This window comes from Clarias gariepinus, chromosome 7 (genome assembly GCF_024256425.1).
Source record: "Clarias gariepinus isolate MV-2021 ecotype Netherlands chromosome 7, CGAR_prim_01v2, whole genome shotgun sequence".
NCBI lineage: Eukaryota > Metazoa > Chordata > Actinopteri > Siluriformes > Clariidae > Clarias > Clarias gariepinus.
Genome location: NC_071106.1, coordinates 24,700,277 through 24,716,892, shown reverse-complemented (window position 1 = coordinate 24,716,892; position 16,616 = coordinate 24,700,277). Strand labels below are relative to the sequence as shown.

Sequence of the window (16,616 nt, the reverse complement as noted above, 5' to 3'; positions counted from 1 at the left end):
ATACTTAAAGACACGGTAACATCTGTAATTTATCTATACCAGTCGTTGTAGTTACGGAATACAAGTGCGGGCTACAGTATGTACAGTATTTTAAATTACGGTGTATTTGAATCCCTACCAAACAATCCATCAAATTTGGTCTCGATGTTAAGTCTTTTTAGGACTTTTTGGGCGGGATCAATTAACCGCCCATCCTTTATAAAAGTCATAGCACCCCATTCCCGAATAAGCCACACCATTTGACACCTCATTCATGGGTCTAGGACGAAAGGTGCGGGACCAGTTACACGCCAAACTTTCATAGGGTAGAAGCAAAAGAAAAATAAGCCTGGGAGATAACAATAGTAGTGCTTTGCTTCGCAAGCACCACTAATTCGCTTCGCAAGCACCACCAGAGGTACATTTCCTGAAGAAAATGTGAATGGAAGAGGCTGATGTCATAGCTGATGTTGGTCTCAATGGTAATGTTAACAAATTATTAAACCATTATAGGCAAACTTTTCCCAAGAAATTCTCCCATTATATTTACATTTTTCTATCAAAATATGTTATGTCATAAACCTCGTCATTTGACTCCCTACGTCATTTGTACCAAATGATTTTTTTTTTCCATTATAATTACTTTTTCTTGCTGATTCCTTTTCATTATCTTTACACCTAATTGGTTTAGTTTATAAAAAAGCAGTGCTTTTTTTTCTATACATTCCTGATTTTTCCTGGTCTATTCTAAGGTTCATAAGAGACAGACCATGCGTAAGCATTTTTTTACACTGACATTTCAGTTTCTTGTCTTTGTTCTACTTTGTTGTATTTTATTTCAATCTTATAGCTAATTGTACTCCCTCTGGACAGCTTGGATAGCATGGACAGTACAGATTTTAACCCTATTGAACCTGCCATTGACCGGGTTTCTGTGGGCCCCATCCAGGCTGAGTGTTAGCCGTCTGTTTCATCAATGCAATTTCTACAGGAGAGAGGGCATACGTATTTCAGGAAGGATGACTCCAATCCTGGTCCTTCCAAGAGTCTTCGTCTGGACGTAAACAGCCCTTCTCCTCATGCCTTTAGAGTCTGGCACTATAGCTCCTTCTGCACTTAGGCCTGTTTGTCATGTAAGTGTTGCCATTCAGACCAAAATTAACGTGTCTGTTAGTACACAAACTAACAAGAGTGCAACTGTTGGTATGCAAACAGATTAGTATTATCATATTGTTACATTGCTGCATACGCAAATATATTTTGCTAAAATATGCTTACAGGCCCTAAATATTGTTGCAATTTTAGGTGTACCACACATCCTGTGTGCTTTTTGAGCATGGCAAGTCCTCCAAAAAACTCTTTGAGTTTTTGAGATATTGAGAAAAAAAAAAAAAATCACACTATAATGTTACTCTTGAAGTTATTAGCCAATTGCCCATGACATGGGTAGGAAAAACTGTTTAGCCCAATGAGAACTAGAAATGTACCGAATTTGTATACGTGCAAAATGTGTAGCAAAATATAATATTTAGAAAAGGAGAAATTTTATGTTTAACTTGCAAAAAGCCCCAAATGCTGGATAAAAAGCATAACACTATGATGTCACTTAATTTGACGTCACTGAATGTGATGACACTTAATATACAGTAGTTGATCAATTGGAATGGTTATTACCGTCGCGCTCACCGCCGCGTAAAAACGTCAGCGGCCAAAATAAATCAGTTGCATTTCAAAGTCATTCGTAAAATGGCCGCCAGGTGGCGCAAAGTGACATTTTCGCTCGTTGCCGTAAATACAACAGTGACCGTTATACAGTGTATCTCTGTATCGGTTTATTGTTATTTAAGTTCTTGATTATTTCAGGTACTTTAAACACATTGTTGGGTTGCTCATGTTGGCTCTTATGAGATGTAGTTTACAAGTGAACACCTGGTTGGGTTATTTTGACCCAACAACTGGTTTATTCATTATTCTTTCCTTTCTCCAAATATCAGCCTGAAGAATGTTTGAAATATTACTGTTTATTGTGTTACAGGTGTAGTTTTAAGAGTTGTATAGGCAGGAACGCGTGTGTATACAGCTCAAAACCTCCATCAGTTATTAAAGATAGCGGCTATTTAGAAAACATGCCCAGTGATTTTGGAGCTTCAGGAAATCTCCCGGCGCTCTGCGCATAACACCGGGCCAACTCATGTCGAAAAGAATTTATAAACGGTTTCTAAACGTGGGCTATTGTTTTTTTTACTTATAATATTTGTTGATTTAATTTAAATGAGGTTTGGGCTCAGGACTTCGACTCGGCATCGTGATTCTCCTCTTTAATTTACTCCATAGTTTTAATCAGCGCTCAGCCGCATGCATGAAGTTTTTAAGAGCGCACCGGCAGAAGTAGACTAATGATTATGAACGCGCCGGGAAAACAGCAAGCAGACTGACTCTGACCATTTAAAAAAACGTTTGCGTTCATTTTCTGACGCGCTCAAGTTCACCAAAAACAATACAGAACAGCGCAGCTTACAACACTAACAAAATCACAACACTTACAAAATCACAACGTTTTCGTTATTGTGAGTGCACTTAAATAAAAGTTGAGTCTTATAAAGGCCATGTAGTCTTATATAGTTTTATTATATAGTTTTTGCACATTAATCTGACACAGTTTTTTCAGCCTGTCACGGCGTGCGCCCAAATCAATATCGCTCCTCGCTCACTAGTTAGGCGGCCTTCCCTTCAGACATGCGAAGCAGCGGGACCGCAGAATTACACATGACTGGTGAGCTATCGTTGCTATCGTTGCCCGGGCTTGCACCCCGCGCTTTAAAATACTCGGGGTTTGTTGGGTTAAAGTGGATTTTACTACGCGCTGTGTATGCAGCGCGCGTGCAACAACGCGGAAGTGCGGCATGCAAGCAGGGCAAATGGAACGCGCCCCACGGACTTCAAAGGAGCGAGAGGAGGGAGGGGGGGGCGGTCTGGCCATCTGCGGAGAGCAGAGTCAGCGCGAGCAGACGGATGGCCATTACACTCACACCGCGTAGTAAAATCCACTGTAACCCAACAAACCCCAATCATCACCAGCCGTGCCTTATTCCGTCATGTCATGTGGGCATTATAAGCTTGAAAACTTCTAACTAAAAAGTGGCAGCTGGCACGCCTAAAAATAGACGCAGGTTATTTTTTTAATAGTCTAAATAAAAACCCTCCGATTTAATTTCCTATAGTCTAACCAGCGCTCAACCGCACGCATAGTTTTCCCGAGCGCGAGGAATTTTTTTGTGCTAAATAATGTTTATGCAGTATAAGAATTCCTATTAATCCTGGGTTGTTCTTTTAGTGTCACTATAGTGCTTTACAATGCCAGACAACATTCAAATACAAATTATTCACCCTCCCTAGGTGTAAATCGGCTGTTCTCACCTATACATTCAGAGGAACTGAAATGCACTTCTCCCCACTTTAAAAACCTCTTGAATCTGAGGCTCTTCTGGAGACTTTCAGTGATTTCAATTTGTGTAATTTTAATCTCCTGGATTCTAGATTCTAAAGTTGACATTGTTACCTTTTTTAATCATTGGAATGGAAGAACTTGTTATTTTCCTTATGATAGCATAAATTGCATTGTTTTTAATCAGTCTATACACAATAATATTCTTTGGTATTATTTTTTTTTTTAAACGGGTATGGGGGCTATCTTGGTTCAATAATCTCCGTGCCTGGTTTAGGTTTAGTATTCAGTGCGCATCTGTTATACTACAACTATCATAACACTCAAATACCTTTTATTGGGGGTTAAGTGACTGATGTGCCTAACATTTTTCAGCTGAGCCTTTGTTTCACTGAAAACGACCGCAACACCCTCTCTCTCTCACACACACACACACACAGAGCCGACCAAATCATTAGCACGTCCCTCCCCCAAACAGCACAGACATTTACTTACACCTGAACTGAGTTGTTTGAGTAACATGGGTCGAACCCGTTACAAATCATAACAGTCTACAGCATTTTATTCTTATAATAACGCAAAAACACAAGCGGGGCTGAAAGACCGACATCTGCTGACGCAGGAGAACGTCCTAACACTGTTTTAATTTTATGGTCATTTATTTCAGTTAATAAATCTACTATAAATTTAAAGAACACAAGAAATAAGATGACACAAATCCATACACGCTTTTTTTCTAATTACAAGTGATAAAATCAAAAGGCTCACTGTGTTAACATTTATTGTGCTTAAATTTGATCCTATGAAGATTTGATTTAATTTGAATTCTAGAACAGTGGCAGCTGGAACACCTAAAACAGATGCAGGATTATTGTTTTATAATCTAAATAAAAATGCTTTTTTAAACGTGGGCTATTGTTATTTACATGCAATATTTGTTAATTTAATTTAAATGGGGTTTGGTCTCCGGAATGTTGAGCATCAGGATCTTCTTCTTTACTTTCCTACGTAGAATCAGCGCTTATTTGCACGCATTAAGTTTTGTAAATTCGTTTAATGTTTAATAGTAAATAATGACCCCCGTTGCGCTGTACCACCGCTCGGAAAACCTTATGAAATACAAGTTTAGGACAATTATGATGATCTGCCACGGCGTGCGCGTGTGATGGGTGTACGCCCAAATCTACTTTAACTACTCCCTCACTCCGTAGGCTCCCTGAATAGGCGGCAAAGGGGACGGAGCCGCCTATTTGTGCCGGCTGGCGATAATTAACGTTAATATGATCTCGGGCTTGCTCCGCATTATAAAAGCAAGGCGCGGAGGTTTGTCTGAGGTCTGGGAAGTACGTGATGTAATGGAGAATATAAAAAAAGCATGTCAGTGGGGAGATGTGACGCGCCCGAGGGACTTTAAACAAGGACACTAGAATTCCGCCCTTTGATCTCCGCGCTGAGGACAGCGCGAGAAAGAGCTGCGCGAGCTCCCGCGGCATCTTCACTCCCGCACCGTGCCCGCCCTCGCAGCCCCGCTGCCGAAGAGGAAAAGTGTGGTTAGGTTCTTGCGTCAGCACATGCACAACCTTTATCCCATTCTTTCCTTTCTCCCTCCTTCAACACTTTCCTTCCCCATTTTGCCTAAATAAATTACCCTTTTCCCGTAAGACCTCGCCTCGTGTCCGTGCTTTATGGTGCAGCCCGTGCAACATGGGTCAAACCCGTTTACAGATCATAACAGTCTACTGCATTTCATTCTTATCATAACGCACAAACACAAGCGGGGCTGAATGACCGACATCAGCTGACGCAGTAGAACGTCCTGACAATGTTATAATTTTTATGGTCATTTATTTTAGTTAATAAATCTACTATAAATTGAAAGAACACAAGATATAAGATGACACAAAACCCTACACGCGTCTTTTCTAATTACACGTGATAAAATTTAAAGGCTCACTGTGTATATTTATTTTGTTTAAATTTGATCCTAATAAGATTTCATTTCATTTAAATTCTACATTTGTATCGTCATTTTAGTTCTGTGATTATAAATTTGTTTAACTACAATGTTTTACTTGATTTTATCCGCTACTACGTGCAGTTCTAAAACTCTGTGTCTCATTAATCCAGCAGAGAATGAACTAAGGCATGAGGCGTCAGCCTGTAGTTATATAGCGCCACTCAACGGTAAAAGCCAGCAAACGCACAAAGCCAAACGGTACCGCCGAGCGCGGCGACGGTAGGACCTACATTCCGATTGATTAACCACTGTAATGCCAGACAGTTATTAATTTTTCAGCATAAGTTTAAGGCATCGTTACAGCTGACACATTTGTGGTATAAAACATATCTCTGTCATGCACACTCGGAACGCGACCGGCACTAGGACCCGGAAGTTAAGCGGTCGCGAACCAGGAAGTATAAAAGAGGTAAACAAACCATAGCACCTCGCTCAGTCATTGAGTCGCCGATGCCACGTCGGAATTCTCCAACAAACTGTGAGTACTCACCTTCTTGGTTCAATTTCCTGATCGAGTGTGTATTTATAGGACGCGGGTTAGATTGTGTCTTTCCCTTACTCCCCATTCGTGAGAGTCCTTAGACTAAATAGCGTTTGCCTACTCATGTTCTTCCGCTTTTGGGTTTACAATTCACGCAACAAAGGGCTAACCGCTAAAGCTACGTCTTCTGGTCATTCCAGGTTAGTTCTTGACAGAATGACTGAGCCCGCCGTGATGAACCCAGCGGATTACGCGCACCTCTGCGATGTGGTAGATCAGCACGCCAAGCTCATCAACACGCTAACCGGGGAGATCGCTAATCTGCGCCGGAACCTCCAAGACGTCGCGGCCTTGCGCCGCGAGGTCGTGGAGCTCCGGCAGGAGAACGCGGATCTCCGGGCGGCTGTGGATGGCGCCGCACCAACCCCTTCCTTCTGATGTATTTCTGGCACTTCCGAATAAGTGGGATGGCACAGACGGGAAATGTAATGTGTTTTTAACAGCGCTTGATCTGGTGTTTGAGTTCAATGCCACCAGGTACTCCACCGATCGGCTACGCATCGCGCTTCTGGTCTCGTTGCTATCCGGGCAGGCAGCTGAGTGGGCCACGGCAGTTCTCCGGTCAAATACAGACACCGCGCACTCATATAATGAGTTCACCCGCCAACTCAGACTCACTTTCGAACACCCAGCGGGCGAGGTGGAGACCGACACCAAACTCTACCATCTGCGGCAGTGAGGATCGTCCGTGAGCCGGTACGGAGCTGAATTCTGGACCCTCGCTGTGCAGAACGACTGGGGAGATGCCACGCTCCGGACATCCTTCTACGAATTCCACATCCTGTGTGCTTTTTGAGCATGGCAAGTCCTCCAAAAAACTCTTTGAGTTTTTGAGATATTGAGAGAAAAAAAATAAAAATCACACTATAATGTTACTCTTGAAGTTATTAGCCAATTGCCCATGACATGGGTAGGAAAAACTGTTTAGCCCAATGAGAACTAGAAATATCCCGAATTTGACATGTATACGTGCAAAATGTGCAGCAAAATATAATATTTAGAAAAGGAGAAATTTTATGTTTAACTTGCAAAAAGCCCCAAATGCTGGATAAAAAGCATAACACTATGATGTCACTCAATGTGACGTCACTGAATGTGATGACACTTAATATAATGCCAGACAGTTATTAATTTTTCAGCATAAGTTTAAGGCATCGTTACAGCTGACACATTTGTGGTATAAAACATATCTCTGTCATGCACACTCGGAACGCGACCGGCACTAGGACCCGGAAGTTAAGCAGTCGCGAACCAGGAAGTATAAAAGAGGTAAACAAACCATAGCACCTTGCTCAGGTTAGTTCTTGACAATCTCTAAAATTTTCATTAGTTTTTAAGCATGTTAAAACTACAAAAAAGCCCAAAATGGTGGGAAAAAATCTTTAGGAAAAGAATAGGGCCCTTCACACACTATGATGACATAGGGCTGATGTCAGGGCTCTTCACACACTATGAAGACATAGTGCTTGGACCCTAATAATCCCCAAAAGATTAAAACATCATAGACATGTTGTTATTGTGCTGATGGCATAGTGCTTGGGCCCCAAAAATCCTTAGAAAAAGAAGCGGGCCCTTGCACATTATGACATATGGACTACGAGACATCAACATTATCATAGTGTGGCAATTATGTCATCACTATGATATCATAGTGCTGATGTCATAGCTTGGGCCCTAATTATGAATGCTGACCTTGAATTGCAAGATGTATCCTGGCTGGACAATGAGCTCTCTAGTAGCCAACATGTTGTAGGTTTCATCTTGATTTTTGTTTGGCCAGTAGAGGTGGAAAGAAGGATTGCCACAAAAACCAGATGTTTGAACACCATTTGGATAGAAACTCCAGCTTTCTTCATGAAATATACCATCTGAGGGTTTGAAGAGAGAGAGAGAGTAGGGGGGGAGAGAGAGAAAGAGAGATTATTTAATACAACATTATGGTCTGGAATTTGTGGCAGCCTGTAATACTGGTGTCAGAAATAAGTCTAGTAATAAACCCCCTGCTGGCTTTCAGAGACCAATTCCAGCTCCTTGTTGGCCTTGGTCACACATTGCTTGTGATTTAAAACCAAACCATAATTTCCAGGACCCTTCTTTAAACTAAACATAGTTCTTCATAATGTCCTGTATGTTTAGGTTAACTGTTCTGCTGCATGATCAAAATAGCTTGAACCACATCTTGATACCACAGTCTGATTTGAAATCATTGCATAGCTAATGGAGTATGACTGTCTTATATCTTCTGCAATGGTGCAGGACCTGTGGCATGGAACTGTATAAAACAACCTCATCTTTGCAGCATATTTACCTCACCTTAGAGTTCCAAGCCAAGATTTAAGCCTCCTACACAGGTGTTTCTGATTTAGCTAATAACTGTATTTCAACATATATTTAAAACAGTTAATCATTAGCATGTGCTTGGTATAATTGGTTAATTATATACCTAAACTACAAAATTCCTGACTTTGGCAAGTATGCAATTGTAAGAATTGATGTTGGTTTAAAGCCAAAGGGTAGTCACAGCAAAAATGTATTTAATTTAGATTGTTTTTTTTAAAGCAACCTTACGTTGCAGCATTTCTTCACATCTAACTAAAACATATAATATAAACTATATTAAAAATGTAAACATACTTAAATACATTTGTGTATACACTTCAACATGAAAAATATATGCCTCTCTCTTGTAACATGATGCCATCAATGATTGTGTGACTACTGACATTAGAGAAAACATAACACTAGCATTGCTGGCATAATAAAGTTTTAAAAACACACATGACAATTGTTTAATTGTGTATACATTTTTAGGCCTCTCTGTATATATAGGTTAAAAGGTTGGACACAAGTTTGAATATATTTCTCTATATTTCAAAACAATACTGGAGATTTCCAAGCTGAAAATATATGAAATAACTTATATAGATTATTCATTCTTAAGAACTGGGACAAAACAAGTCCAGCACATTACATTGTGTTTTCTGGTAAAATTCTTCTTTTCTTGTTCTTCTGAATGTTGTATTTGCCTAATACTAAGATCCACTACAGTAAGATGATTTTTTTTTTTTCAAATTAGATGGTGTTTCCTTTTAAAGGCTACACTCAATGCTGCGTAAAAATGCTATGGGAACATCTTTTTGTGTTGCCGGTTGTAAAGCATGTGTGTATCAAACACGCCAAATTTTGTCCTATATAACCTCGGTCAGGTGACGTCATCTGATAAAGTGCGTCTGCAGGTTATAAATAGAAGTAAACCGGTAACATTTTTCATATCTTCTTGTCTTCAGGACTACATTGTGTTTGCGTGTGTGTGCAAGCAGGTTTGAAAGTTACCAATACGGCAAAGTTTGTTGTGTGATCGCGGCACATTCCTGGGGTTAAACAGTACAGATCTGACAGACGTGCACGAGACCGAATTCCCCCTTTCTCGGCGCTTCTTGTGAATGGGCAGGAGAAACATACTCTCTCGCATCCGCAAATAGGGAGTTACTGCAGGTAAGTAATGCATGCGTTCGAGCATTGCATATCTTCTGGCTGCTGTAGCGGGATTTCCGCAAGCGCTCAAAATTAAATGACAAGTTTCTGTTGGGTAGTTAGGGGGCGGGGCCTCAGCAACGCTCTCTCTCTGTCTCCCTTTTTTTGCCAACCTTCATGACGACATAAGGATCGTGCGTTTCTCCTTGATGCCCCTATCTCGCCTTCCGTCCTGTTTGGCGACGCTGTTAACTCCGTTGCCACTAGGTTTCGGGAGGCGAAATAATATGAAACAAGCCTTTAGGAAATTCCTTCCCCACCGTGCTTAAGACTCGAGACTGTTGGCCACCCAGTCCTGACCAGGTCTGACTCTCGTGAGGAGTGAAGCACAGAGATTGAGTATTATGAGCTGGGCACCCCCTCGTAAGACTAGGGTGCGGCGCGCCGCGCTTCGCAATCCACCTCAAAGAAGTCGAACCTGCGTACTATCTTCTTTACCAAGAAGAAGTCCTGAGGCTCATTCACCCAGGACCGTCATCCAACGAAATGTTAGTTCTTCGGTCAATTCCTGCCATGTTTCAGGATGCCGAACATCTAACACCCCCTATCTAACCGAGCTGCCAAAACTTGTGCCCCTTTCAGAGAAACTGGCAGCGTGGAAGCTTCTGCCAGGTATATCTCTTTGGGTACTAAGCAATGTAGAGAGAGTTTACAGGATTCACTTCGCACAACACCCTCCGCGTTTCAACGGCGTGGTCTCCTTTTCCGTGAAACCGGAAAGGGCGCACCGACTGACTCTAGAATTACAGACGTTGCTGGGGAAAGGGGGCCATAGAACATGTTCCTCTACCAGACAGAGAGTCAGGCTACTACAGTTGGTATTTCTTGGTTCCCAAGAGAAAGAAGGGTTGCATCCAATTTTAGATCTTCGCGGGCTGAACCGCTATCTGATAGCGTTATTGTTTCTCAAATCCAACCAAAGGATTGGTTTGTGACAATCGATCTGAGCGACGCATATTTTCATATAGAAATATTGCCACAACACAGGAAGTTCCTGAGGTTCGCTTTTGGGGGCGAAGCTTACCAGTATCGGGTCCTATGTGGCCTAGCTCTGCCACCCGCACATATACAAAATGCATGGATGCAGTCCTGGCTCCTTTATGACTTTAGGGCATCCGCATTTTGAATTACATAGACGACTAGCTGATTCTGGCCCAGTCTCAGAAGCTAGCGCTACGACATCGGCATGTCATCCTAGCTCATCTTGATTCTTTAGGATTGAGACTCAATGCCACAAAAAACATTCTCTTTCCTACTCAGAACACAACATATTTGGGTGCCATGTGGGACTCGATCGCAATGCGGGCACAGCTGTCTCCTGTGCGTGTTGAATCCATTTTCAACACTCTGGACACTCTGAGTCCACGATGATACCTTTGGACCTTCTGCACATGAGATGATTTCAGTTGTGGCTAAAAGGCAGGGGATTTTACTCAAGGGCCAATACCCGGAGGCAAAGGGTTATGCGCCAGGGGCTTCGTACCCTTTCTATGTGGTTCAGACCCTGGTTTCTGACTTTGGGTCCCTCTCTAGGTGCATTTTGTCATCGCAAGATGCTAACAACAGATGCTTCCCTCACGGGCTGGGGTGCTGTCTTAGATGGCCTGGAGAGACCATCTTCTCACGTGGCACATCAATTGCCTCAAAATTATGTCTCTATTTCTGGCCCTGAAACACATCCTCCAGCAGTTGAGAGGCTACCATGTCCTACTGTAGGTGGACAACACTATAGTAGTCTCGTACATAATCGCCAGGGTGGACTGTGCTCGCGCCGCTTTGATAAGCTAGTGGACCAGGTTTTGCTTGGGGTACAGGATGAGTTCCTGTCCCTCAGGGTGAGTTATATTCCAGCTAAAAGCCATGGGATTTTACTCAGGGGGCCAATCACCGGAGACAAATAAGGGTTACGCAGCAGGGGCTTCGTACCCTTTCTATGTGGTTCAGACCCCGGTTTCTGACTTTGGGTCCTACTCATTTGCATTTTGTCACGCTTCCCTCATGGGCTGGGGTTCAATCTTAGATGGCCATCTTCTTATGTGGCACATCAATTGTATCGAAATGATGGCCTTTTACAGCTCTGGAGCAGGAAAGGTTTCACTTACAGTGTCCAGTACACGCTCTTTAGATTTACATCCACCGCACTAGCCAGTGGCATAAGCCAGAGCAGCCTTTTTTATGCCAAACGCTGTCACATCGAGAGAGGGATGCTATTGCCCTAGCCTACGAGGCGCGTGGACACACTTCGCCTTTAGGAATCAGGGCTCATTTGACCAGGGGGATTGCCTCATCTACAGTATTTTGCTGGCAAGAGGTGTCCCCTTGCAGCAAGTGTGTGATGCGGCAGGTTGGTCCTCTCCGCACACATTTGTCAGATTCTATAGTTTGGATGTTCATGCTACTCCGGGCTAACAGGTCCTTGAGTCAGCCTCTTAGAGCTAGGTCTAAGACCTCCTTGGCTATTGTGCGCACATGCAACACAACCTTAGGGGTCAAGACACGCATTGCTATTTTCGTTCCCATAGCGTTTTCACACAGCATCGAGTGTAGCTTTTGAAAGGGAATGTCTCGGGTTACTTTGCTGTAGCCCTGAAAAAGTGGGAACAAGTTGCTGCGCTCCAATGCCGCACTGCTTGCATGACTGGATGTCCTTTCAGACAAAATTGATCTGAGGAATGTTTCCAGTTCACTCCTATTTATAACCTGTAGGTGCACTTCATCAGATGACGTCACCTGACCGAGGTTATATAAGCCAAAATTTGGCTTGTTTGATACACACATGCTTCACAACCAGCAGCACAAAAAGATGTTCCCATAGCTTTTTTACGCAGCATCTTGTTCCCACTTTTTCAGGAAACAGGGTTATAGCAAAGTAACCGGACATTTTTACACAAAATTACATAGAATTAATAGAATTGTACAAACCTTTAAACATAAGAAAACATTACTATGCTTATTTTATATACTATGATTTAGTATTCAAAATGCGTAATACCTTCATCAAAGGTGTCCAGGAGAGTGCTGGGGTTAATTTCAGAGCCTCCAACCAGAATGTTATCAAGGGCCCATTGAGCACGGTCAGGATTTGAGGTTACCAAACCTGAAGAAACCTTAAGTGGTTGCCACCAGCGTAGGCGTGTAGCATTGGTCAGAGCTCCCTCAGGCAAAAGAATGTAATCTCTTCTTACTGACAAATACTTCAAATAATCCATTTCATGAAGAATTGTCCATGATATACCTTTGTGGATGAACGCGTATGGTTGTGTGTATGAAGTAGAAAAGAGAGAGAGAGTTTGTGTATTTAAGAGATAGAGAGAGAGGAGGAGGTCAGGAAGAGTGACAAAGCCAAAGAGAATTCATTATTTGCCATTATGAAAAAAAAAGAAGAAAAATGCCTTCAACAAACCTCCATCAGAGGAATAATCCAGTAATACACTTTCTTTTCGACAGGATGAATAATGGCATATGGTTATATTGTCTTCACTTCCAATTCTTGTCCAGTATTCTACAAACCTAAATTATAAGACAGCATAAAAGAGTGGTTAAAGTACCATTTCTTTACCATTATAATCTGATATTACGTTTTGTAATTGCACTTAAAATTCAAATGAAGATGCTCTACAAGTTACTATATAAAATTTAATAATTTAATAATTATACAATGACTTTAGTACTGACTTGGCTCCACGTAAATCAAGGTCGACAGTGACAGCCTGCCTAGTATTAGCCCCATTAAAATACAGGGCCTTTCCCTCAACCAGCGCTCTACAGTCTGTGCATGGATGTCCTCCCTCCAAAATTTGCCACTGTGAACCCTGGGAATCCTCCCATTCAAAACGCTCCTTTAGTGTTTTCTACCAAAAAGCAAACAGACAAACAAGCAAACAAAGAAAATGTAAATGTAAAATACCTTAATGTTTATGTTTAATGTGTTTGCTTGTATATAGTACCTGCTATACAGTAAACAGACATTACCTTGAAAACCGAGGTAGCATAGCAGTTCTGTCCAGAAAATCCTGCATCACAGAGGCAGCGCTGTTCTAGACAGTCACCATGACCGTTGCAATGGTTCTCACATGCAGGTCCAATGTAAATATAACCTAATGCCCATTGTGTGTCCGAGTGTTGTTGATAAAACCGGAAACGAACAGCTCTGTGGTGTATTATATTGCATAGTCACACATTTATTTGCAAACACTTTCTGAAAACATTTGAAAAGTGTAAGAGTTATGTAGGGTCCCTTTAGTCAAACTAATTTCAACAGCTCAAGGTGAAAGGTCATGTTAAAGGTAATGTGAATCTTTATATTAAGATTGCTCTATTTTAATTTTGACAGCTAAAGCTTAAAGGTGAGAAATGGGTAATTAAGTTGCGTCTTTCTTGTGAAAGTAAATGTCTACACGTTTAATTTATAAAGAATGTTGGTGTCTCTTTTCTATGAAAGTAATTGTTTAGTGAAGTTTACATCATTAAGAATGTTGGTATATTTGCCCTGCAAGAGTCCACAAACCATCAAAACTAATGTTAACACCTTAAGTTAACATATAAAAGAATCATAAAGATTAGTTGTCTCTTTAATGTTTTTGCATTTGTTTAGGTCATTAAGAAAATTGTTGTCTCCTTTCCCGTACGAGTCTACAAACCATCAACTAATATTAATACCTTAAGTCAACACATGAAAGGATCATAAAGAGTAGCTGTCTTTTAAATGTTTTCAAATTTGTTTAAATCATTACGAATATTGTTGTCTCCTTCCCTGTATGAGTCTACAAACCATCACACTCATTTTGATGGCTTCAGGTCAAAGGTGACATTTGTTTAGGTCATTAAGAAAAACTGTGTCTCCTTTCCCATGAAAGTAAATGTTTTTTACTTCTTTCCCCTGAGAATATACAAAACATCTAACTAATTTTGACAGTTTGATAGATGTGGCAAATGATTTCGCCCAAGGATGTTGTCACCATTGAAATTAGAGGTGATATGCTCAATTTATTGTCACACATTCAATTAGTCAAAGGGTCCATCAATTTGCAGCCTTTTCTGAGCATGCTTAAAATGTCATTCAAAGTAAGCATGAAATTTTTACGGACAATACATTTGAATTAGTAATTCAAATTGTTTAGCCACCTCGCGATGGTACAGTTAGAAAAAAATTGGTTCAATCTTTAGTTCAGAAGTTGTACAGAAAAAAATTAGGCATTATACATTTTTTAGACAACATGTGCTTTGCTTTATGTGCAACTTTTGAATCCTGTGGAAAAAGCTGTTTTCAAATAGAAAAGATTGCTAAGCAAATACAACAAGATGTAGGGTTAACTGAAGACCACACCAATCACAGTTGCTGATGTATTAAAATTTGAGACACATTTGAATTTTAAAATTGTAATTGTTAACTGTTCTATAAACAAGGCTGGATACTCTTTCTTTTAAACCAGCAAAATGCTGCATGAAAATATACTGTACTTGTTTTTGCTTGCTATTACAGGGTTAAAAGCATCACAGAGCTTTTGAGTTCTAGATACAGTACGCCTGTCACTCAGGGTTTGAAGACTCATGGAAACGTTGATGCGAATTTAACTGTAACATTTGTCATATTCAGATCGTTACAAACCTGCTCAAAATGTAATTAAATGTCCAGATTGCTTAAGGTTATGTAGTTCAGAATTTTGTTTTGCTTTGATGTGCATAAAGCAAAGCTTCAGTCCAGCGATGCGTTTCTACTGCAGTAACTGCAAAAGTGTGATACAACAGAACGCTTTTAACAGTAAAAAAAAAAAAAAAACCTGTGTGAGAGGACGTGTAAACTCGAAAACTTGATAGAGATACTGAGCATAGCTGTTTTATACAACCGGTAAGAATTCCCGAATAGCAATTACATATTTTATGATTTTAAAACTAGGCAGGAATAGAAACTCAAAAAGCTAATTATTTATGCTATATTGATTTTTACGGAGAGGAGCGATTGTTGGAAGGAGACGGGTGTGCTGCTGAGTATTTTAAGACATTCTGGGCTAACAAATACAAAGGCTACAGATGTGGCCATTAATACTGCGCGTGTTTTCCCGCGAGATGCTGCGACTTCCTATAAGCAACATTCGGTAATTTAAATAAATGTGTTGTGCTTCACTGAATATACGCCAGATGGCGTATAATTACTTAGCCTAAAACAATATTGTTTCCAGTGCTGAAGCAAACATGAATTTTATTTTGTTTTACAACAGATCTTTCATGATGAATGTGTGTATATGAGCTTCATATTATTTTCATAATGATGAAATGAGATGCCCAAATTCGTGCTTTAAAATTCCTAATAAGTTTCTTATATAGTTTTTGTAATGTCTTAACAGGGACAAAACAGTGAAAGACATGGCAATGTCTAGGTTTAAAAGATCTTGAAATGAATTTAATTTCCTGATAGTGTTACCTATGCGAATGTCCTGATTCGTGAATATGCCAACATGTCTTATTTAAAATATATGTATTCATAAGTTCTTCAGGCTTTTTATAATAATCATCATATTTGCTGTTTGTGTCCAGCATTGAATAATTATTTCATCTATTATTTAACCACGGCTGGAAATAATAGATGGAATGTGATGTGATTGTGCATTTATGACTGAAATAAAGCTGTTCGTCTTTTGTAAAGTACTTTCACTTTACAAAAGGCAGCGTTTTTTGATTAAAGGGTTAATATACGCGTGTTGTACAGAATAAACAACGCGACAGCGCGCTTAGTTTCTCACTTCTCACCTTTCTTGTGGGGCTGCTCAGACTTATTAACTCATTTTAAACCCCTCAAAAATGCATGTGTATACAGCTTAAAACCTCCATCAGTTATTAAAGATAGCATCTATTTAGAAAAAAATGCCCCAGTGATTTCGGAGCTTCAGGAAATCTCCCGGCGCTCTGCGTGTAACACCGGGCCAACTCATGTCGGAAAGAATTTATATACTGTTTCTAAACGTGGGCTATTGTTTTTTTACTTATAATATTTGTTAATTTAATTTAATTTAAATGAGGTTTGGGCTCAGGACTTCGATTCAGCATCGTGATTCTCCTCTTTAATTAGACTACTCCATAGTTTTAATCAGCGCTCAGCCGCA

The 16,616-nt window shown here is 40.5% G+C and overlaps 1 protein-coding gene across 1 annotated transcript in view; it reads right to left on the bottom strand.

Moving 5' to 3' along the window:
- The window catches only part of reln (reelin), a 1,039,407-nt gene that overhangs the window by 88,020 nt on the left and 934,771 nt on the right, over positions 1–16,616 (bottom strand). Inside the window, exons 58-62 of the mRNA XM_053500241.1 lie at positions 13,489–13,666; positions 13,192–13,367; positions 12,920–13,026; positions 12,509–12,751; positions 7,675–7,850 (exon numbers count right to left, since the gene is read on the bottom strand). Coding sequence (XP_053356216.1) covers positions 7,675–7,850; positions 12,509–12,751; positions 12,920–13,026; positions 13,192–13,367; positions 13,489–13,666 — 880 coding nt within the window. The remainder of the gene's footprint in view (positions 1–7,674; positions 7,851–12,508; positions 12,752–12,919; positions 13,027–13,191; positions 13,368–13,488; positions 13,667–16,616) is intronic.